A 24072-nucleotide genomic window follows, 5' to 3' on the forward strand; every position below is an offset into this window, starting at 1 on the left:
GAAATTTCCTTTCCAGGTGCATACATTCAACAAATGTGCAATGCTCCTCACAGTATATTTGCTGTGTATATGTGTTTAATGGTGTATAATGGGTCCTACACAAAGCACCAGTTCACTACCCTTTCATTTATCCCTGAGGGCACTTCATAAGAAGTTACTCACCACTCCCTTCAGAACTTGTTTTGTATTCACTTAACTGACTTTTCAGAATACAATATTCATGTTTCCCTACATACTTAAAAAGGACACACTTTTTGTACAATATTCTTTTATTCCCATATTTTCTTCTTTCTCAGTTGCAAACATCATAAAAAATACTGTATGGTGTCTCTCCATCCTTTACTTATGGAGTTCACATTCATAACTTCACTTCCTGTGTATTTCTTACATTCATTTGTTTTCCATTTCTTTAAGGCTTATCCTTTCTGGATTCATTTATAGTTTACAAAAATTGCAAAATGTCTCTCTCATATTACTTCACATATAGCCCAATAATTATCTATCAACAGCATCATAAATTCTCATGAAATGAGAACTGCATAAATTGACTTAACATTGAGAAACTGTTACAAAATCAGGTTTAGTTTTCCACCACAAAAATGTATGAATCTAAGTTTTTTTTTTCAAATTTTCTGATACGTATCTTGCAAAAAAAATGCAGCATATAGAATCGCCAGTAATCATAATCAAACTGTGAGGTATGCAATGTGGTCTGGTGCTCAATTGAAGAAGGTAGCAATTCAAAGGACCACAGCAGGTAACAAGTTAAAGAGAGCAAAACAAAACTGTATGCAAATGGCTGTATAATGAAATGCTTATGGAACTGTGCAGTTTAGTTAGCACGTAATGAGATGCAACTGAGGCTCATTGAAAGCAGGTCGCAATTTATGGTTGTCGAGCATGAACTGGTACAGGCACCAGTGACTGAATATGAAAGCAAAAGGCACAACGAAAGCTGCAATGTTGTAGGAGTAAATATGCATGAGGCAGCAGTGGCTATTGTTCAGCAGTTTTTACTTTACTCATCTAACATTCTTGCAAGGGCATGAGGCAGAGCTACATGATGTGAAAGACTTACATTGCATTGACTGAGAGTCCTGCAGTGTCTGGAAAGCAGAGGCATTGTGCAGGTGTTGGTTGATCTGCATCACCCTCAAACTAAAACTGAAGGAACATGTTGATTTTTCATACCAGTGGATACTAAGATACATGTAGTTCCTACTATTTTAGCTACAGGAAGGTTACAGAAAAAAAGTGGGGATTCACAGGGTATATCGCAAGAACTAGCTGCTAAAATACTCAAAACATTCCTCAAGAAGTTGCTGCCACATGTGCATACTGCTCCCCCAGTATGGCAGGAGGGACTGTGGGAGATGGGTGAGAGAGAGGCAGACAGACAGACTGAGACAGACATCACTAAGCATGTATTTTATAATATCTTCCTACTTCCCTAAACCATTGGGACCTATAGATTTCACCTATGTGGCAAAAGACACAGCACCTTGTGTCTATAAGCAATGTTTCTTCAACAGAAAGGGCTACTATCCCATCATCCCATCATTTGCTAGATATGTGTGGTTAGTGTACAGTGGCTCATAAGCCAGGAGTCCGCACAACACCCTGGCGGTATCCATGATTCTTACATATGGTACACAAGCCATATGTATCTTTGGTTACATATTGGGTAAGTGCAGGCACATGACTGCACCCACATATCTATAGCCACCAAAGTATGCATGCATGTCTGACCCCCATATCTCTAGCTCCCTGTATGTCACAAATATGTTGCAGGTGATAACGGTACCCACTAGAATCCTGAATAATGCCTGTATGGGACCTATAAATCATGGGACAGCATCTGCAGAGCACCACATACATCCAAATTAGGAATATAGTAGAGCATGTGTTCCACCTGCTGAAATCCTGATTCCACTGGCTAGACACATCTGGGGGTGGGAGGGAGAGACACTGTAGCATATTCCTGCCACAGTCTGCCAGCAGTTTGTAGCAAGCTGCAGCCTACATAATATGACAGACAAGATGAAAGCAGCCCAGCTATCATTATTAGCAGGATCATCCACAACTGCAACAATAGGGCTTGCTTCAACCTCCTGCATGTCAACCTCTATTTATAGCACTGATGGCAGTGGACCACACCCCCACTGTACATCATAATGCATAGCATATGGTAGCACAGATAAAGTGACAGTCTCTGTTCCATCTGCATGGGCCTTGATATGTACAAATGGCAGTGTGGTATTACACAGAACTATATGATACATGAAGTGGTCTGTATGGGCTTTATTGGGCAGTACAGAGGCAGTTTACAGTATGCAATAGACATCTCCTCATGTGTCAGACAGAAAAGAACAGGGTGATAAGGTGAACAACCATGATTATTTGTACAGATGTCTAGGGACAAAAAAAAAAAACATATGGGTAGCTAAAACAACAGGGCATGTGGGATTAACGGTCAATGGAGGCAGACAAGTGGGTTGCCTGGAGGGGCAATCAGTTTCATAGATGATTTTCACTGTTGACTAGGAGGTGTGGTTCATGCATTGTAGCCACTATGATGGTAAGTCATGGATGAGATATACCTGTGCTGCAGGGCTGTTGCTATGAGCAGGCATAGCTGTTCAAAAGGATCCCTGAAACACAGATATGGTGGAACTGGTAGATCAAGATATGTAGAGTGATAGGCATATCAGATTGCCCATTCTGTTTGGCCTTATGACATATTTATCACAAGTTTTAGATGGAATATGGTGATACCCTGATCATGGCAGATACAAACTGTGTTCTCTTCAATGATCATCCTTTGCAACCACTGCAGGTATGCACACATCACTGACCATGGGCAACGCTAGGGTACAGGATGCTGATGGTGGCATGGGTTAACATCTACAGGAGCATTCTTCCTAGATGTCAGTGTTTCTGAGAAGATTTGGCCATGCTGTATGACATCCTCCTGGAGGCCACATACCAAGTCAGTCATCTCTAGTTCAGTGTACAGCTGCACACAGATCCTGGTTTATAGCCCTGCACATATGTTGATTTATGACTATCTGGGGCTGTGTCTGATGGTGGCCAGCATCTTGCACTATAGTAGGCTGCAACATGATTGGCATCTCCATGTCAGATGCAGTGCACTCCTTTACCTCCACAGGAACAAAGGTAGCAGTGTCTGCCAATCCTGTTGACAGGAATGGTGAACCCCAATACTGTGCATTCTATATGTAGCAGGTGTGGGGATGAAACTGTGTCACTCAGGGTAATGGGAAACAGACAGTAACAATGTCTTCTGATAATGTGACTCAGTCTGTGTATAACATAATCAGACCATGCGCAGATGCTGACTGCAACCTCCTGTCCTTTTCCAGTGTTCATAGGAATCATTATAGCAGTGTTCCATCTTGTGAAAACACAATACATGAAATTTCAGCATTTGAGTAACTACTCTGAAAGTAGTGATGCTCTGTGTTGCTCATGCAAATGACAATTCAATGGATGCCGGCAATTACAAAACACTTATCTGGTTTGGCAGTCTTCTGATTCTGACTCTGACCACCCAGTGGTAGGCAGTAGTCAATGCTCCTTGACTTCAATCTGCAGATGGTTTGCTTTGCTGTATACCATATCTGGTGTGATTAGTAACATGGTGTGTCTCTATGTGAGATATGCAATGTCTGGCCACTCCTGGACTTGTGTCTACTTCTCTTAGTCTGACATCCATTCTATTATTGTCTCAATTTAGGATGCCATGAATGACTTATCATAGGATAATAGGAGATTACTAGGATATCGACCTGGAGGTCATTTTAAGCCTAGCCTTTTCAACCCAATGTAATACTGTAGAGGTACTAGTCAATATCCAAGATTGCATTTAGTGATGACAGCCCATGTCCAGGAGGGTTGTGAGCACTATCCCAGGTAAGAATTTATGGTGCCCCATCCACTCATCCAGTTTAGTCTTGAACATGTCATAGAAATGCTCTGTTCACATGAACTGGTAGCCTGTTCCAAAGATGTGGCAGTCACTGGGAGATAAATCTGTCCCTCCAGCATGTCCTATTTAATTCACAGGCCATATTTAAGTCTCTGTAACAGGTAGCCCTAGACCCATTAGATTTATGAATTTGCAGTACGTTCATTAGGTTTGGGTCTTGGGTTACTTTGTAGGCAAGGCATAAGTCTCCCCTAAGAAGTCTATACGATACAGAGTAAAGAGACAGGGATTTTAGTCAGTCCATGTAAGGCACATGCTGGAGGCCTTTGATCTTCTTTGTTAGAAATCTCTTTCTAATTGCTGTAGGTGCTTAGTACAGAACATACCAAATGTGACGCTATTCTTAATTATGGGCCGGAAAAATGCTGAGTGGGGGGGGGGGGTTATAACTTCTTTTGCTCTTGAGGCAATGCCTTTACTAATCAAGTGAGCTGTGTAGAAAGCTTTCCTTACAATGGTATACACATAGTGGTTGAAGTTAAGGTCGCAGTCAACCTGTGATCCCAGGTCCCTTAGCACTTCATGGGTACTAAAGGCACTGTTGTTGATTTGATAATGTGAAGGGAAATTGTTTTTGCCAAAGGGAATGGTGATGCATTTCTTTGCATTCAGTTTGACACCATGATTAATACACTAGTCGCTGGTCTGTGTGAGACCATACTGGAGTATACTGACATCATTTGGGGATTCAATGTTTGCACCTAGTTTACATTCATCTGCAAACTTGGTCAGCCACAACCCTTTAATTTTGACCTGAACTTCTGAGAAATATATACCAAACAGTAGGGGCCCCAGTACTGACCCCTGTGGCACCCTGCTGTTAACAGGTCTGCTGGCTGATGTGGATTCACCCACATTGATAGTGTGTGTCTGGTTTGTGAGCCAGTTGGCAACCCATCTTACAACAAATTTACATTTAGTTTGCGAAGTTTATTGGCAATGCCTGAATGTGTGATTGTGTTGAAAATTTTTGCCAGGTTGAGGTATGCTGTGTGCACAGATTTGCCCTCATCACTGGCCTTGGTCACACTTTCAAAGAAATCCACCAGATTTAACAGGCAGGATCTGCCCTTCACAAAGATGAATTGGGCAGCATCCAGGATTTGGAGGTCACCTATGTCTTTACTTATGAGGTTCATAATGATACATTCCATGGCCTTACAGATGAGGCTGGTCAAACTTATGGGTCTGTAATTCCCTGGGTCTGTTGCTAGGCCACCTCTGTGGAGGGGAAACACTGTAGCTGTTCTACATTCCACAGGAACAAAGCTTGTGCTTAGGCTGTGATTGAAAAGGGCACTTAGAGATGAAGTTAGTTCATGTTTTAGCCTGTTTAGAAGAAAATAGTTTGCCTTGGTGAAGTTTTTTAGTCTGATTTCACCCTTTGTGAGTTCGGGAGTTAGTGTCAGTTTGATGGTAACTGATTTGTGGTCAGTTTTAACTAATGAGGGTTCAACAGTTGCAACTGTGCACCTGTTTGACATGTTGGTGAGGACAAGTTCTAGAATTTGCCTTCCTCTTGTCAGGGTATGGAAAATTTTCTCCAGGACATTTGAATTGACAAAGTCAAGGAACTCTCGTGCTAACAAGTTTGGGCTAGTGTAGGTTTCCCAGTTGATGGTGGGATAATTGAAATCCCCCTAACCAGTGTGTTTGGTAACATTTGGATTGTCTTCAGTTTGGTTAAGTAGGATTCATGGGTGTCATGATCCTTGGAGGGGGATCTATAACTTGCTAGGAATTGAATGAGGGACCTCTGTAACCTGGACTTGGAGTAATTCCATGGAGTTGTCCTGTCTAACTAGACATGAGATGAATTTATCTCTATCGAAAGCCTAGGGTTGCCAGGTGCAAACCATCTCTGGCAAAGCAGCGAGGTTTGTCGACCATGGATTCCCAGGCAGACAGGAACTGGAAACCTTAGAATGACACCAAAAACTAAGCCAATTATTGAAATCAATCATTTTTTGTTTATACTATGGCATCCTTTTAGGTGAGGGTAGTATGCTGCTCAAGGCTAGTGACATACTTGCCAGGGATACATACTCAGAGAGCTCGACCATGTCCTCTTCATATAGTCCAGTCAGGTATGTCTCAGGTCATCTACACTAACATAACAGTACTGAGAGGGTTGCAGAAGGAAGTGGCTTCCCTCCAGTAGCAGCTATTGCTTCCACTGTGCTGCATGCCTCTATAAGGCCAGCCATAACATGGCATTGACATGCCTTTGACACTGCAGTGCTTTTCAAATCCTTTCATACTCATTACTCAGCATTAGCATCATAGAACACAATGTCCTACACATTTTCAAATACAGGCTGGTGGATGCCCCTGTCCCAAACAGGCACTGCTCATTGGTCCTCTGTACCTGTAGTAAGATGTTTCTCACAGCAGGGTGAACTTATCTAATCTCTGCCATCTGCCATTAATGAAGACAGTCAGCCATATTAGTAAGCAGGTGATTTGCAGGAATAGTGAGGTCATACTGCTCCTAGAGCACTCAACATTTACCAACAGAATTGGGAATGAAATAAAAAAAAATAATTAAGGAAAAGGTCTCAAATTGGGGACACATTTTAAATGTTGTCACTTTTATCTTAGAAATTCTCAAAATGATTTCCAATATTGGAGGAATGGAACAAAACTTTGAGAAACAGAAAGGGTGTCCCTACAAAATACAGCTGAGAGGTCTGACTGACACATATATGTTGGCATACCTACTGAGCAAATATAAAGTTGTACAGGCTTGGCTAGATGGTGGAGGCCACAAATATGCTACTCACTATGGTACTGTGTAGGGATGTGGCTGTGGTATGAGCCTGTACTGAATGGCATACTTTCTTTGAACTCCTTCATCTAAAAAGAACAATTGGACAGCAAACACATATTTTAGACACCTAAACCTATACTATCTCATCAACAAGACCAGAAGGAATTGAGTCAGATACTCCACCCAATATATTGCCTAATTTCTAGAATAGGATGCCCATGCGTATCAGGCAAAACACATCCATAGCAAACGTTAAATCAGTCTGGTTAACTGCATGAATAATTGCAAATATTACCTAGAGATATGTGGTGAAAGTGTATTTAATTGGTGACTTTAATAGTCTTTTACTAGTACTGGGTGACGTGACTATACTTTTCAAAGGTTTCCTTTGCTGTAAGTTTAGAAGAACGTAAGAATGTGTCAGCCTATGGACACCTGGGTTACTTGCAGCTATCATAGGCATCAAGTCCGGACCATTAATGCAACCATACATACATATAGTAGGGTTATCACTGCCTAGTCCCAAATAGGGGCACAGAGGTATCGGACAGTGATGTAGGAAAGACTTGGGCAGCCTGGAGGGGGAGGTGGTGGAAGACTTGTTGCAGTGGGGAAAAAGTTCCTCAGATGCAGTAGCAGGTCTACACATGCATAACCTTTACACAGTCTATAGTGGGCAAGGACAGTACTGAACATTAATGATGCCATACTTACACTACTGTTAATAAATGCTAGTCAGAGGGTAGCATGGTTATGCTACTGCTGCAGTACCCCATACCAGTGTACTGAAAAACACTGTATACTTCTTCTGGTCTCTAGCCCTTGGAAATGATACGTTTATGTGTCTGATATCATTTCAAGCTACTCAACTAAATCTCATGCTGATACTCTTTTCTTGTACATTCTGGCATTAAAAATCAAAGATCAGCCACTATGGTGGCCATGCTCGTGGGGGGTGGAGTGGTACATGTGCATCTCTAGACGATCCCTGGTGGAGGCCAGGGACATCGCCTGAAAAGATGTGATCAGCAAGAGCAATGGCACTTGGCTGAACTGCTGCAGAGGTGGTGTGATATGCCATGACCCCCAACACCGCATACCCCCAGGGCTGTACCACACTGCCACAAAGGTAGGGGGAAGTAGGGTAGACCAATAAGTCCACCCACCGAATGGAAGCTCAGATGTGCCAAGCCCACAACCTGTCATCTAAGACCAGCCTCACCAGATAGTCCCAGTCTGGTGGGGGCATACAGGAGCTGGTAAATCTAGTGAGGATGTACACAAGAGCTGGGTGAGTGACAAGGAAGGAAGAGTGGGGAGAAAAGGAAAGCAAAATAAAAACTGGAGGATCAGCTACAGATATTGATAACATATAGTAGTTTGTTATGTGTGTATGCTAATGAACCCACTTTCAATAAAGGCCAATGAATCCTTATGTATCACAGAAGTATATCAGTCACATAAGGCATACAATTGTTCTTGGCTATCATCAACTTGCTATGCATACTTACTTGTACAGGCTGGCTGTGTGTGTTTTCACATTGCACTATGTTGGAGGGCTAAGGTGCCCTAGAACTGATTTAAAGTCTCATGAAGGACATGAGTCTGTACATGCAGTTTTGCATTTTTGCAGACTCATGGCAATACGCACCATTGCTAGTGTGCACTGATTGCACCTGCCTAGGGTGTTAAGGAGAGCAAAATAATGTTATTTCTCCTATGCAGCCAGTTATCCAAATGGATGATAAGACATTTTGCAGGTACATTCCATAAAGTGGATGCCTATGCCTTATTTACATGCTCTAGCCCCTGCCAAGCTGGGACGGGTGAGTGGAGCAGGCCACCTGCCTGAGACGGAATGGAAACCTGTATTGCCAAGGTACTTCCACCCCCTCTCACCCCTCCTCTCAACTGGCCTGGGTGACCAACTTCACATGTACTGATGTATAGTGTAGGTATTGGTATGAAGAGTTGTGCTGCCACTGCCATGTTGATCACAGCATGTGGAAAGCAGAGGTGATACAGGAATATCCAGAGTAGTACAGTAAGTTTTTGCCATTTCTAGTGAGTGTCATACTACAGTTAATAACCTGTTTTTTGCCTTTCTCTGCTCTATTCCATATTAAATCCATTTCTTGTGCAAGGTTGGCTGATGTGGATGACAGCCTGCATATCATGTGTGCTGCTGTTGGCTGCTGTATTGTTGTGGCACTATGTAGTTTTGTAGTGTAGGGCACATGGCAGTGACTCTGAGTAGTTATGGCTGCCATTTCATGTTTCTGTTTCGATGCCCTTACCTATGGCAATGTAGGGGTTTCTGCTGTATAGAATAGTGTAGACTGCATTCCCAGTTGTGTACACCCTGTTCTGCATCAGCTTCATTGAACATTCACATGGCAATGTATCATTTCAGAATTTTGCTTGCTTGCATTTCGTTGGCACTGCAACCTATGTCTCAGTCATGCCTGCATGTGATATATGATAACTTGTATGTCTTTCATCATGCACAGAGTGAGAAGAGAATTCTACCAGCTGCCACAAGAATAAGCAGAGAGTAATAGTACATGAGGTTAGTGGCAACCTATTTGCACATCGATTCTATGTATGTTGTATTCTTGATAGTCTACCTGAGCCACTGGTGCATCAGCCTCTGCCTGATGATACCATAGTTGCACATCAATTGTATGTATGGCATATTTGTGATAATCTACCTGAGCCACTGGTGCATCAGCTTCTGCCTGCTGACACCACAGTAAAGGCTGCAACTGAGGCAGGTGAGTGGGGGTGGAAGTGCCTCACTGATAGAGGTTTCTAGTCCATCCCAGGCAGGTACCCTTCTCCACTCATCCTTCCCAGTCTGGACAGGGCTACAGCATGTAACTAAGGCAGTAGCTGAATGAGCCCTGGCATACCATGACACTGTGCATCAACCCCTTATACAGCAAATATCAGACTCTGTACACTACCTGGAAAATGTAATCAGGCAACTTGAGATCTGCCTGGTCCATGACATAGACCTCTGGGACATGTCTACTGGAACTCAATATCCCTCATAGGCAATTAGTAGCTGGCAAGCTATGATTACATCACACTGTACCTAGAGACTTGTCTACCATGTGTCTGTTTATTTGCATCTCACGTATCCCCCTACCATGTGTACATTTGTTCCTGTTTTCCCATGCTCCTCCATACGAATTTAGATGCACCAGCAGCCAACACTTCTTCTGCTTTTATCCCAATTCTTGGGTTTTGTTCCTATTCTCTTCATAACTGTCTCAATATACATAGAATGGAGACTTTCACCATACAAAATATGTGCCCTATCTTCCTACAAAAAAGCTTTCCATTGCATTGATATGTTGGTGTGCTTCTCTGCTTGACAAACTACTTTTTCTATTTTTCTGTACTCCACTTTTCATCACTTCCATGGAAGCGATGAGGTGCTCAGCTTGTTGGTCATCCTTCGGTTGACCTTTCCCATCTTCTATAATTTGTTCTTTGATGTGCACAGTGTCTGCCTGCTGCTGCCAGTGGCTGCTCTAACTCCCAGCTGCAGCTCCTCTATGCTTTCTTGCAAGATCCACTTGATGAAGCATAAGACTGCTACCTTCTCCTTCTTCCTATGGCCATAATTACTTTGGTCTGCTTCACTTCCACTCTTTCTATTCTGTCCCATCTACCTTAAAACGCAGCTTTCTGCCTAGAATAAGTCCTTGCTTATATTCATGCCTGTATTGTACTGCACTGCATCCTGTCGATATGGCAAAAGCCATCTACCTTCCTAAAATTATTTCTAGGTACCTGGCCAATCTTTTTCTTTGGTTTCTACTATCTGAGTAAACCCCTCCATCACCCCCTTTTGCTAGTTTGATTTTCCCACTGCCCACCTTGCATGCTGGATAATTAAATTGTATTGTGGTGTGGAATTTCTTCCTTGAAGGCCAACTGGCAGAGGTACCAGAAACACCAGTAAAGTTAGATTGACTGCAGTCATTTTTGCTTTGGCTCCTTTTTTTTTCATTTTTTTCCTGTGGGTTTGTTGAAGTGTTTGGTGGATAATTAAATTCCCCTGCAAAATGAAAACTGCGATTTTGTTTATTATCGGTTATATAATTCTTTCTTACAAACACATCTGTCTCTCCCTATTATATCCTGTTGGGCACATATATTTATTTCTGCATAACTTCTATTTCTGTTCTTTATCTTTAAGACTGTAGTCAGACCTTTCCAAATTCCTCATTATGTCCTGTGCCATAACTCATTTTCTTCTTTCAATATAAGTAGCTATTCCAGAACATTCAATGTCCATCTTTTCCACAAATGGAACCCTTTTCATGAGTCTACATATCTTGTATCTCGCACACCATGCAGTATATGATCTTGTAGCAGAGTTCCAAAATAATATAATTGCCACTCCCTAAAAAATCAGTAGTGATCATCTACTCTTTTCACTTTTTAAGCTAGTTCCCCCCATGCCTGCTAAACATTAGTTCATCCTCCCATTGGTCTTGCACTCATTTATTCTGAGATGCAGATGGTCATGCCTACAGCCATGTGACAGCTGAATGCAGGGAGCAATTACCAGGCATCCATGGAGTGGTTTGTGCTCCCAGCAGTACCAGTCTCACCTGCAACTTCCATGGGAGTACATCATTATTCATACAGCCTGAAGGTCTAGTGACACCTAAGACATGACCCACCCATGTTTTGGGATGAATCTAAAGGTCCCCAGTAAACAGTGCTAATCCTAACTTCATTCCCCCATCAAGGAGGGTATTGTTTATGGTAGCATTTCTAGTAGTGCAATAAGGTCTCCCCAAGTGGCTGATCATAGGGTCATAGGAGGTTACTAGGCTGATAGCCCTGGGGCCCTTACAAGCCTAGCCAACAGTTTATCCCCAAAAAGAAACATCAGTCAGCACCTGTTGCCCCTGTCAATGAGGGAAACAGGTGGAACCCCTGGGACAAATTTGTGTTTTCCCATCAACTCATCAAGGTTGTGCTTGAAGAAGGTGAGCGAGGTACTCTGTTTGATGTGTATGGCAAGTCTGTTTCAGAGATGGGGCAGCCTCTGGGAGACAAACCTGTCTTTCCAGAAGGTTTTGTTGATGTCACATTTTAGATTCAGGCTTTTTAAGCAGGTCATGTGTGAGGAGTTAGAGTTATGGATATGGAGCATCTCTAGTAGGGCAGGGGCCAAGATTGCCTTGTACGTGAGACACAGATCATCTCAGAGCAACCTGTACGATGCCGAGTAGAGTGATAGTGATTTGAGCCTGTCCACATAGGACAGGTGTTGTAAGCCATGGATTCTCTCTGTGAGGTATTTCTGCGGCCTTTCCAATTGGTGTAGATGTTTAGAGAGGTACATACCAAACCGGGCATTATGCTCAATTATTGTTCTAATGAGGGAGGACTACAGAGAGGTAATAACCTCCTTTTTTCTGGATGCAATCCCTTTACTTATGAGATGAACCAAATATAAAGCTTTTCTGACCACTTTCACTACATGTTGGTTGAAGTTGAGATTGTTATCAACCTGAGTACCCAGGTCTCTTACCACAGGTTAGGGTGTTGCCCTTGATGTAGTAATCAGAAGAGGCCATGTTTTTGCTGAATGGTATTATGATACATTTTTTTTTTTTTGCATTTAGTTTGAGATCATGACTTTAGCACCAGTCATTAGCTGCTGTGCAACCCTCTTGCAGTATATTAACATCATTTGGGGAGTCAATGACAGCACCCAACTTACAGTCATCTGCAAACCTGGTCAGCCACAGGCCATTTGTCCTTGCCAGGACCTCTGAGAAGTAGATGCCACACAGTAGGAGTCCCAGGACAGATCCTCGGGGAACTCATCTAGTGACAAGTCCACCTGATGAGATAGGGATTTACGCCAAGTTGTGTTAGCTTCTCAATGACATCCAAGTGGGGGATTGTGTCAAAGGCCTTCGCCAAGTTAAAAGGTAAATTGTATGTATTGACTTTACCTCATCCAGGGCGTTGATGACAGTCTCAAAGAAGTTAACCAGGTTCAACAGGCAAGATTTGCCCTAGACAAATCTGAACTGGGTGGGGTCAAGTGCTTAGAGATCGCCTAAGTCCTTGTTTATGAGATTCATAATAATATGCTTCATGGCTTTACAGGTCAGAATTTTCAAGCTAATGGGTGATAGTTTCCTGGGTCAGTAGTGGCACCACCTTTGTGCAGGGGGATGACAATGGCAATTCTCCACTCTGCTTGAATGAAGCCTGTACTTAGGCTGAGGTTGAATAGGGTGCTGAATGGTGAAGCCAGTTCTTGCTGTAGATGGTGCAGAATACAACCTGGGTTACTATCACATCCCATGGAAGCTGTGTTCTTTGCCTTGGATAGGGCCTTTAATACTTGATCTACAGAGATGTGAAGTGCGGAACAAGTATCAGAAATGTCAAAAGGGCCTTTGGCGGGAAGGAGGGGCGTTTGCATTGAATCTATCTATTATCTGGTTGGCTAAGTTAACAGGATCAGTGTAAGTGATATAGTTATGTACTAATAAGGAATAAACCTGGGCTTTGTCATGGAGGTTTCTGATGTAACCGAAGAAGACTTTGTGGTTTCCCTTTGTTTCAGAGGCTAGTTTCGATTCATAATTGGCTTTGGAGGTTTTCACTAGTGATCTAATTTGTTTGTTGAGGCTAAGGAGGGAGTTTTTCCAATTTGAAATTTGTTTCTTTTTACTATTTCACAACAGTTCCTTCCTTTTGTTGTAAAGCCTATTGGTAAAGGATGTCCACCAAAGAGGTTTGTTTTTCCTTGAGGAGCAGGTTTTAGTTCTGTTGGGTGTAACTGAGTCCATGCAGTTGTACAGGTGCTTGTAAACTGCATTGGCTTACTGTTAGCATAGTTGTCTGCATCCTATGAGGGGGGGTGGTGGTGTGCAATTACTGCTACTCTCCATTAGGAGGTTGTAGTCCGCTTTTGAGAAGTTTTTTTAGTTTGATTATGGCAGGGGGGGGGTGGTTTGGGTGGAATAGAAACTTTGAATGAGACAGTCTGATTATCTGATCTCACCAGGGAGGAACATACTATGGGAGTGGTGCAGCAGTCACCCATGTTGGTGAGAATCAAGACCAGAATGTTATCTCCCCTTGTGGGGGATTAGACAAGCTGTCTAGTGCGTTAGAATTGTTGAAGTCAAGGAATCTTTGAGTGAGTGCATTAGTGCAGAAATAGTTCACCCAGTCTGTGGTGAGGTAGTTGAAGTCATAGTGAAGGATCATGGTGTTAGGGGTACCTTGATGGAGTCAAGTAGATCCAGGTAAGAGGAATGGGTATCCTGAGTCATGGAAGGAGGGTCTATAGCTGGATATAACATGGGCATCTTGCCAACTGTCAGTTGCAACTGGAGTAGTTCCAGTGTGTCATGCTGGCAAACAAGTCTGGAGGTGTGCCTGTTCTTAATGAAGATAGAGGCTCTACCACCCTTAGTCTTCCCGACCTCATGTATGGATCGGAATTTGTGGAAAGAGACATAACTTGGTAAGGCAGGGGTGCTGTCTGCATCCCTTAACCAAGTTTATGTGACTTGGTTGATGTGAACCCTTGCCTCACCCCATGGATCTCATATGCTCTTGCTGGATACAGGGACTCACACACACACACACACACACACACACACACACACACACACACACACACACACACACACACACACACACACACACACACACACACAAACACTGACACACATGTACACATACAGACACATGCACATGCAAGTGTGTGCAGACATACACACACAAACACAGACAGACACACATGCACACAGTCGCATGCACACACACACACACACACACACACACACACACACACACACACACACACACACACACACACACACACACATGCTGACATGCTCACACATGCACATGAAATCATGTGCAGGCATACACACACACACACGCGCACACACACACACACACACACACACACACACACACACACACACACACACACACACACACACACACACACACACACACACACACACATATACTGACATGCTCACACATGCATATGCAAGCATGTACAGGCATGCACACACACACACACACACACACACACACACACACACACACATGCGCACGCACATACACACAACACACACATACACAGATATCACTGAGGGTTACCATTACCAGATTGGGTGCACCAAGCCCACATCCTCCTGATATCAGCCCATGCTGTTGAGCAACAGTCCATTTCCATATGACAAATATTGAGCAGTAAACCACCATCCCTTGCAAACATGATGGACAAGCCATATGTCAGTCATTTCCCATCCTCCAATGTCAGCAGTTTGAACATCTCAGGCACTACATGAGCTTAGGCTATCTGGGTCACATTCAAGGATTCATGCCTTTTTGCCACAAAGCCTGATCGTAATCTAATTAGATTTATTCCGCAGCCTCTCTACCCCTGCATATTAGCATGGTTTCTAAAAATGTCATTATCTGCATTTCCTTCTTTTGCTCTTTCATCTCTTCATCACCCTGCATTCATATTTCTGGCTTTACTTTGCTACACAAGCAGAGTAAGCAGATTTGAAACACAAAGTGTGTCTCAAGCCCTTATATAACAGGGAGGGATGGCGAACTGGGACATGTAAAGGAATGAGGACCATTTGTGGGCTTCACAAGCAGGCTGTACAATGCACAACACAAAAGTGGCATCAGTAATGACCATGTACAGGATGTGGATGATACAAAGATTATTTGTATGAAAGGGTATTGTTTAAAATGTATAATATGCAATGTATGCAGTTAAGCACACGAGAATTAAAGTGCAAAATGCACACAAATGAGCTTCAGATAGAGGCACCTACTACTACCAGTCCCCCCCAACCCACATACCAGGGTTTGTCCAGCCCTTCAGGGTATATTCCAGCCACTCTTGTCTTTTTATTTCACAAAATTTACATGCATTAACTTTTGTAGGGAAAAAAAAAAACATCTTAATGCGGATAGTTCAGAAAAGAAAAAAGTATCTGAACAGTACATATCAAGAAAAAAGTATTCAAATGCTAAAAAGTCAAGAGATTGTACAAGGTAATATAGCAGGTAAGTCTTTTGAATGCTTATTTTGTTGACAGACTTCACTGGCGGTTCGTATTGTCATTTGCAACTTTTGTCAATTCTAGCTCTGTAGAATTGTGATATGTAGATGTGCACTTGTTTAAGGAATGTGTTTTTTTTTTCTTTATGATGAAACTTCAGATAAGCCAAAGGTTTCAGCATTACGGGTCATAATGGTTAAGGTTAAATTTAAGGCTTGTTTTGGGAATAGTTTTAGTGTTCTATGTGCTTGAAAATGTGCATGTTCAAGTGTCTTGTGTGTTGGTATCATTAGGGAAAGAGTTTAGGTAAGTTAATGTGAAGGAAGGTTCGTAGCACATGAGTAAGGTGGTGCAGGGGAGAGTAGATCTTTCTGCACATTGATAAATTAATTTGTAGTTATTAATTAAATATCTCATTGAATGTATTGTTTCCAAAAGTGTTCCATCCTCCAAATAAGGTAATGGAACACATAATGTAGTAACTGATTAAAATAGAAAAGTTTATCTATGGCAAAACACCTAGTAAGGAAACACCAGTAAGGACAATAAATGTCAATTGCATTAACAATGTCCCTGGCATATATGTATATATATATATATATATATATATATATATATATATATATATATATATATATGGGTCTACCTGATAATGCTAACATGCCAAAACACTGACAACGAAATAACCGACACCACAAAACCGAAAGTTCAAAAACACGAAACTTCACATGCCCGACAAACCACAATCCCGACAATCAACAAAACAAATACCTTTTCTGAAAAACACACACACAACACAAGCACACCAAAAACCTTACAAACCTACACTAAACCTTACATACACAACTATCTATCCACTAACCTTAACCCAAACCCTAACCCTAAGGTCCGTCACTATCGCACACTTACCTTACCCGCACCCTAACCCTAACTCACTTAATCCGCCCCTAACCCTTAAGTCTGTCACTATCGTACACTTACCTTACCTTATCCGCACCCTAACCCTAACTCACTTAATCCGCCCCAAACCTAAAGTCCGTCACTATCACACACTTACCTGACCTGCACCCTAACCCTAACTTCCGTCACTATCACACACTGACACTAACGTCTGTCCCTATCGCACACATACCTTAGCATTTCGGTATTCTCAGCGTCGGGATTTTCAACTGACGGTCTTCTCCGTTGTCAATCTTCCGATGCCGGTTATCTCATTGTCGTTCTTCTCAGCTTTCGGCGTAATTAGGTAGACCTATATAGATATATATCTATATATATATATATATATATATATATATATATATATATATATATATATATATATAAATATATACATATAGATAGATGATATAGATAGATAGATAGATATAGATAGATATAGATGTGTGTGTGTGTGTGTGTGTGTGTGTGTACATAGGTATACACACACACACACACACACACACACACACACACACACACACACACACACACACACACACACACACATATATATAGATATATATCCATATATACTTACCTTCAGTATCATGCTTGCAAAAACAAACACAAACAATAACTTGCTTGTTCTTATTATTAACATTTCCCAACTGGGCTATAAAAAGCATATTGAAACAAAGGTTCCACAAAAAGTTTAGGACATAACTTTAAAATAACGCTTATCTGAGAAATGTATTGATAAGAATGTGATACCTATGAGAGCTATAAGACAGCTTCATTACACAGAAAGATACAGTGTCAAATTTGTTAAAAATGCTTTGCTTTTCCAGGCCAGTCTGGTGGCACAGAGAGATAAAGCCTTGACATTGGCCAGGGTCACTTGGGTTCGGTTAGTGGTGCAAGTGACTGATGGAGTCACAAGGAGAAATAGGCATGCCCATTTTGGGTGGCTGGCTGTGCATCTGCATAGGCATTGTCCAAAAAAGAAAGTTTCCCTCAGGTATAATTGATGAACATGGGGGGGGGGAGTAGGCAAGCATATAAAATAATCACTACCTTCAAGGGAAGCACAGATGGGGGAGCCCCCAGGGTCCCCTTGGGCCCTCTGGGCTCTACAGCTGTCTCCAGCACTACCAGATTAGTCCACAGGCAGGAGGATGGCTGGTAGATCTGGCACCGAACATGGAGCATTAGGGGCTGGACATGTAGGATAAGATATGAGCGGACCAAACAAAAAAGACTTTTTGCTAAATTGCATTTTTTTATCCAATTAATTCATGCAACATAAATACATTTTTATTTTAGGTGAACAGCAAGTTATTGTTAATCCAGCTCTGATGAATAATATCTTGCTAAATCTAAAGCACTAGGCAAAAATATGAGCACTAGGCAAACTTTCAATGAACTCAGAAACAAAGCCAAAAAGCTTGTAAAACTGGATAAAATCAACTATTAACACAACATTCAAGAAAAACACCAAAATAATGTTCAAAAGTTTTGGGCCGCCGTTAATAATATTCTGATACGAGGAAAAATAACCACCCACTCCTCTACACAAAACTCCTCCTCTGACAACATACCAACCCAATTTAATAAATACTTTACTGATGCTATCAAAGCCCTTGCAAATTCACCAAATTTTTCCAACAACTCTGTCCCTCTTGACCCCAGTCCAGCAATACCTCACAAACCTGCCCCAACAAATTTATAGAACAGCCAGTATCTATTGAAACCATAATAAAACTACTCTGAAAACTCAAATCAACTACCTTAGCTGCTGACAACCTCCTAGCTGACTTCCTGAAAATTACAGCAGATACAACTGCTTACCCAGTAGCCATACTCAGAAACAGATCAATATCTGAGGGCATAGTACCTACCATTGAGAAGAACTCTCATATTATTTCTTTACATAAAGGAGGTAACTCCACAGAATTTACTAATTACCGACCAGTTGCCATCCTGTCACCATTATCCAAAATCCTAGAAAGAGTCATCCATTCCCAGCTTGTGGACTTCCTTCACACACACAAACTGTTATAAAATACACAACATGGTTTTTGCCCATTTTACAGCACCACTACAGCTCTAATGGCCTTCACTAATACAGTAAACCACCTTAGAAATCAAAGACGATATGTATCTGCTATATTTCTGGACCTGTCCAAGGCCTTTGATATGGTGAATCACACTAAATTAATCAATGGGCTCTCCGGCCTTAACCTTAATAGCTCCTCTATCACCTGGTTTGAGAGCTACTTATCATGATATCAACACACCGTGCAGTGGTGATACCACCTTTCTACTCTTCTCCCAGTGACCTTAGGGGTCCCACAAGGCTCTATCCTTGGACCTCTACTCTCCTTTCTTTTCATTAACCATCTTTACTCTTCCACTCTTCATGCATCTGTTATACAATATGCAGATGACTTTTCATTAGTATACTCTGGTCCCACACTACAACATCTCAATTCCATTACCCAGGAATCCTTCCTATCTGCTGAAATATGGTTCACTAATTCCCAACTCATCCTAAACCCCAGCAAAACAAAACCCCTTGTCTTCTATCTCCCTAGATCTCCCCCATCCTTACCAACTTTTACTTTAGAATCCAAAACCAAAACCATCATCACCCCAATAACTCATACTAAACTGCTTGGTGTTGAAATTGACAACAACTTGAAATTCGACACTCACTTTGCTCAAACCATTAAAAATGTACATAAGAAACTAGGTCATCTTATATAAATAAACATTTTCTAACTAGAGCCACTAAAATTACTACCACACATACACACCTCCTGTCAGCTCTCCTATATGACTCCCCAATTCTGACCAACCTCTTTAAAACTGATCTAACCAAGCTGGAAACCTGCTACAATAAAATTGCCAAATTCGCCATTGATGCCACTCATAGGTATCACCCCTGTGCTGCTCTTAAGCAACTAAATTGGTTAGAACTTTCTCAACTCCTCTGTTTTACACAAGTAACCTTTGCCCACAAAATCCTTCATCAACCTGATAAAGTCCCCACTCTCCAAAATATTATACAACCATATGCCACTTCTAAAGTCCTCCTCTCCACCAACAGACTACTCCTGGCCACCACAAAAGCTAACAACTCAGTTGGGGAATCCCTCTTCTCAAACATCATCCATAAAATCTGGAATAAACTCCCGGCCTCCATTACCTCCAGCTCCTCCACAGCACAGTTCAAAAAGCTATGTACGCCACCTGGCCAACACCTGGCTTTGTACCTGAAATTCCCCAGGCTAAAACTACCTCTATATATTTAACTAGAGACTGCTTGCTGACATATAACCTATTCCTATCCTTGAAATTACTTGTATTGTAACTCACTCCAAGAATGTTTGCTGTAATACCATTTGCTATGATAAAGCTTCCACTTGAGGTCTTTATATAATATCACTGTGTAAATACTATTTGTGTGTGCATATTATGACCATGTAAGTTGTTCACTTCTATAATGTTCATATCTGCTGAAAAAGGACCTGTAACCAGTTTGACTGTCCCAATAAATAAATGTAAAATAAAATAAACATGAATAAAAAAATATCTGTTCATGTCCAGGAGAATGAAGCATACATCTCAACTGCCCAGAATTTTGCAGAATTTCCAGCTTTTTACTTCATATTTTCTTGCAAATCATTGATGACTGAAGTCAATAATGACATACATCTGGGTTTCAGACTCCATATCATTAACAAAATGTATGCTAACTGAGATCCTGTTATTCTAGCAACTTTCTAAGTTTATAAGAGCAATATTTAAAATATGTCCCTATTTTGGGCCCTTGTCCGCCCACTATTTTAGGCTTTGTCTAAAATTATTGAATGAAGCTTTAAAAGAAATAATAAAACATGAATGTTCTTGAATGTTCAGCATTGTTGAAGCTAAGAGAACAAGTCCCTGTAGATTAGTGTGATCTTAAAAAGTTTCTCCCTGGTATGAAATAAAACTGAAATATCTTACCTAAATCTGAGCACTGAATAACACGAAGATGACACCGACAACCAAAAGGACATGGTGGTGGTGTTGGTATTACTGGTGTTACTGGTTGTCCTGGACGTCCTGGACGTCCTGGTCTTGGTGTTACCTCTAGAAGAGGAGGAACTGTACCAGAGCCTTCAACTCCTTCATCTTCCATCATAAAATCTAGGAAGCCCAACTGCTGAAATGGTTTGGTCCAGCAAACCGGAAGAAGTAGTATAATGAACACAGCCGCTCTCATGATTCAATGTTTCTGTTTGGTGTAAACCTACAAAACAAGACACAAAGGAAAGAAATCATTATGAAGAATGGGAATGTCACACAAGAGAATATATTCAGCTGCTGCGGTAACTGCAAAACCTTATGGCGTGTTACATTTCTATTAATATTTAAATCCTACAGGAGACTCTACTAAGAAATATTTAGCAAACTAACTACAACCCAAATTCATACAATGATGACAGAAGGGCATAGATGTGTTAACCTACATTCTTTTATATAAAGGATTTGCAATGATTTGCAATGATTACTTGTATCTAGCTATCATTCCGTGGTGGTGCAGCGGTAGCGTTGTTACCTCACAGCAAGAGGTTCTCCCGTTTGATTCTCGGCTGGAGTGCGGGGAGTGCCTTCTGTGTGGAGTCTGCATGTCAGGATGGGCGTTCAAAAGACATGCATAAATGGGCGAGTCTTTGTTGAAGGTTGAATGTCGAGCTGGCACCTTGGCGTTTGTGAAAATCTACTACCAATCATTAGCGGACCGGAGTTCCATTGTGGCGAACCCTAACCGGGAAAAGCCGTAAGACAACAACAACAACTTGTATCTAGCTATCATTTGCTTAGTTGAGATGTGAAAAAAAAAAAAACTAAATTAAACACATAACCTTACACAAAATTTCATCCCCAAACATTTGCTGCAAATATAAACAAACACACTGAAACAACATCTTTAAAAGATAGCAAGCTAGTTAGCACAACTTTGATATAGCAGCTCAGACTCAGCACCTCAATCTCTAAATATGCTGAATCTGAGGTCACAAAAACTTGGAGAAATAGAATGAGGTAAAGTGGAAACATATTATCACTTTTCTGAGCCCTGCAAACCCAAAGCAAAGCACATCATATGTGACAACACAAGATCATACCTCTTTGTGAAAGGCAAGTAGAAAAAGCACTATTAATTAAACAATTATTTCATCGATAACTGATGCAGTGGACTCACATAGGGTCAGTTATAGCAAGAAATATATAGGCAGTAGATTGCTAGATAGATAGATATCTACACCACACACACACACACACACACACACACACACACACACACACACACACACATATATATATATATATCTATATATATATGTACTTGGTTTTACTTTCAAATCTAAAAATACTGACATTTCAAATTTCAGTATCTCAAGACAAAAATGTCGAAAGGGCAGTTATTCGAAACTGCATTTTAACAAATGTTAAGTTATCAAATCCGTGGTAGTTGTGGTGCAGTGTTTTTGTTATTGTTTGCTGTCTCTTTAATGTGCATTGTGATCTGGGATTTAGAGATGGCAGCCGAAGTGTGGTTATATGTGGAGATTCAGATAGGTGCTTACTGTTTAAGGGTTTTGGGTAGGAATTTGTTATTTTTTTAATTTTTTGGGAAGCTTTAGGAGTAGGTTGGGGTAGGTGAGGGTATGTGTTTGTGTAATGGGAGTGTAGGGTGCATGGCAGTGTCTTTTTTTGTGTTGTTCATGGTAGTGCAACCTCAGAGTTGGTATATATAAGTAAGCGGGTGCAGGGGGGGCTTGTCCCCCTGCTTATACATAGATTAGTTGGGTTTTGTTTGTCTGTGTGTTGTGTTGGTTTGTTATGGTGTAGGGAGGAAGGGCATATATGTATTTTTGTTTGTGTGGTGGAGGGTGTATTAAAAAAACAGAGCATCATATACTATACTGAAAAATCTGTATTATGGACTTTCAATATAATGACAATTTTTTTTTTTTATTTTTCGTTGAAGGTTTATTTCAGCATTTTCATCCTGAGATACCATATTTGTTTCTACTTTTAAATCTTGAAATATTGAAATATCGAATTTCAGTATCTCAGATGAAAATGTCAGAAGTGCAGTTATTCAAAACTACATTTTAATGAATATTTAAATTATCAAATCCCTGGTAGTTGCTGTACAGTGTTTTTGTTATGGTTTGCACCCCCCTTAAGGTGCATTGTGGTCTGGGATTTAGAAATGATGACCAATGTATGGTTATATGTAAAGATTGAGGTAGGATTTTACTGTTTAAGGGTTTTGGGTAGGAATTTATTATTTGTTAATTTTTTGGGAAGTTTTAGGAGTAGGTTATAGTAGATCGGCAAGTGTGTGTGTGTGTGTGTGTGTGTGTGTGTGTGTGTGTGTGTGTGTGTGTGTGTGTAAGTGTTGAAAGCAGTGATTTTTGTACATGTGTAGTGTGTCATTGTGTAACAGAAGTGTAGGGTTAGTAGTGATGGCTTTTTTGTGTTATTTGTGGTACTGCAAGCTTAGAGATGGTATACATAAGTAGTGGGGTGAGGGGTGCAGGGGGTGTGACCCCATTCTCATATGTAGATTAGTTGGGTTTTGCTTGGTGTGTGTTGTGTTGGCTTGTTATGGTGTAGGGAGGAAGGTTGTGTATGGGTTTTTGTTTGTATGGTGGAGGGTGCATTAAAAAACAAAAATTTGCATACTGAAAATTCAGTATTATGAACTTTCAGTATAGTGATGTTTTTTTTTTTTTTTAATTTTTCATTGTAGTGTAGTTTTGACATTTTGTCTCGTGATATTGAAATTCAATATTTCATTATTTCGAGATTTGAAAGTAGAACCAACTATTTATATATTATCTTGCTGCAAAACAAAAAATAAATAAAACTAGAACACTAGCTTAATTAAAGCTGATAGGCAGAACATTTAATTCAATGAAAATTAACAAACGTTTAAAGTATAATTCCATTAAATGTTTTCATTCCCCCAAACCAGGACTTTTTCAGAGTGCTATATTGTACATACACACACACACACACACACACACACACACACACACATATATATATATATATATATATATATATATATATATATATATATATATACATATACACAAACACACACACACACACACACACACACACACAAACATATATGTCTGAGTGTTATCACATATAAGTATGTGTGTATTTTCACATTGTATACATATCATGTATATCTGCAGATATAT

The 24072-nt window shown here is 40.9% G+C and overlaps 1 protein-coding gene across 1 annotated transcript in view; it reads right to left on the minus strand.

Annotated features, from left to right (window-relative positions):
* Window positions 1–24072, minus strand: part of DCN (decorin) — a 223659-nt gene that overhangs the window by 122933 nt on the left and 76654 nt on the right. Inside the window, exon 2 of the mRNA XM_044087853.1 lies at window positions 20810–21095. Coding sequence (XP_043943788.1) covers window positions 20810–21068 — 259 coding nt within the window. The 5' untranslated portion in view covers window positions 21069–21095. The remainder of the gene's footprint in view (window positions 1–20809; window positions 21096–24072) is intronic.

Source organism: Protopterus annectens, chromosome 11.part0, assembly GCF_019279795.1.
Source record: "Protopterus annectens isolate FY-2018-M chromosome 11.part0, PAN1.0, whole genome shotgun sequence".
Lineage (NCBI taxonomy): Eukaryota > Metazoa > Chordata > Ceratodontiformes > Protopteridae > Protopterus > Protopterus annectens.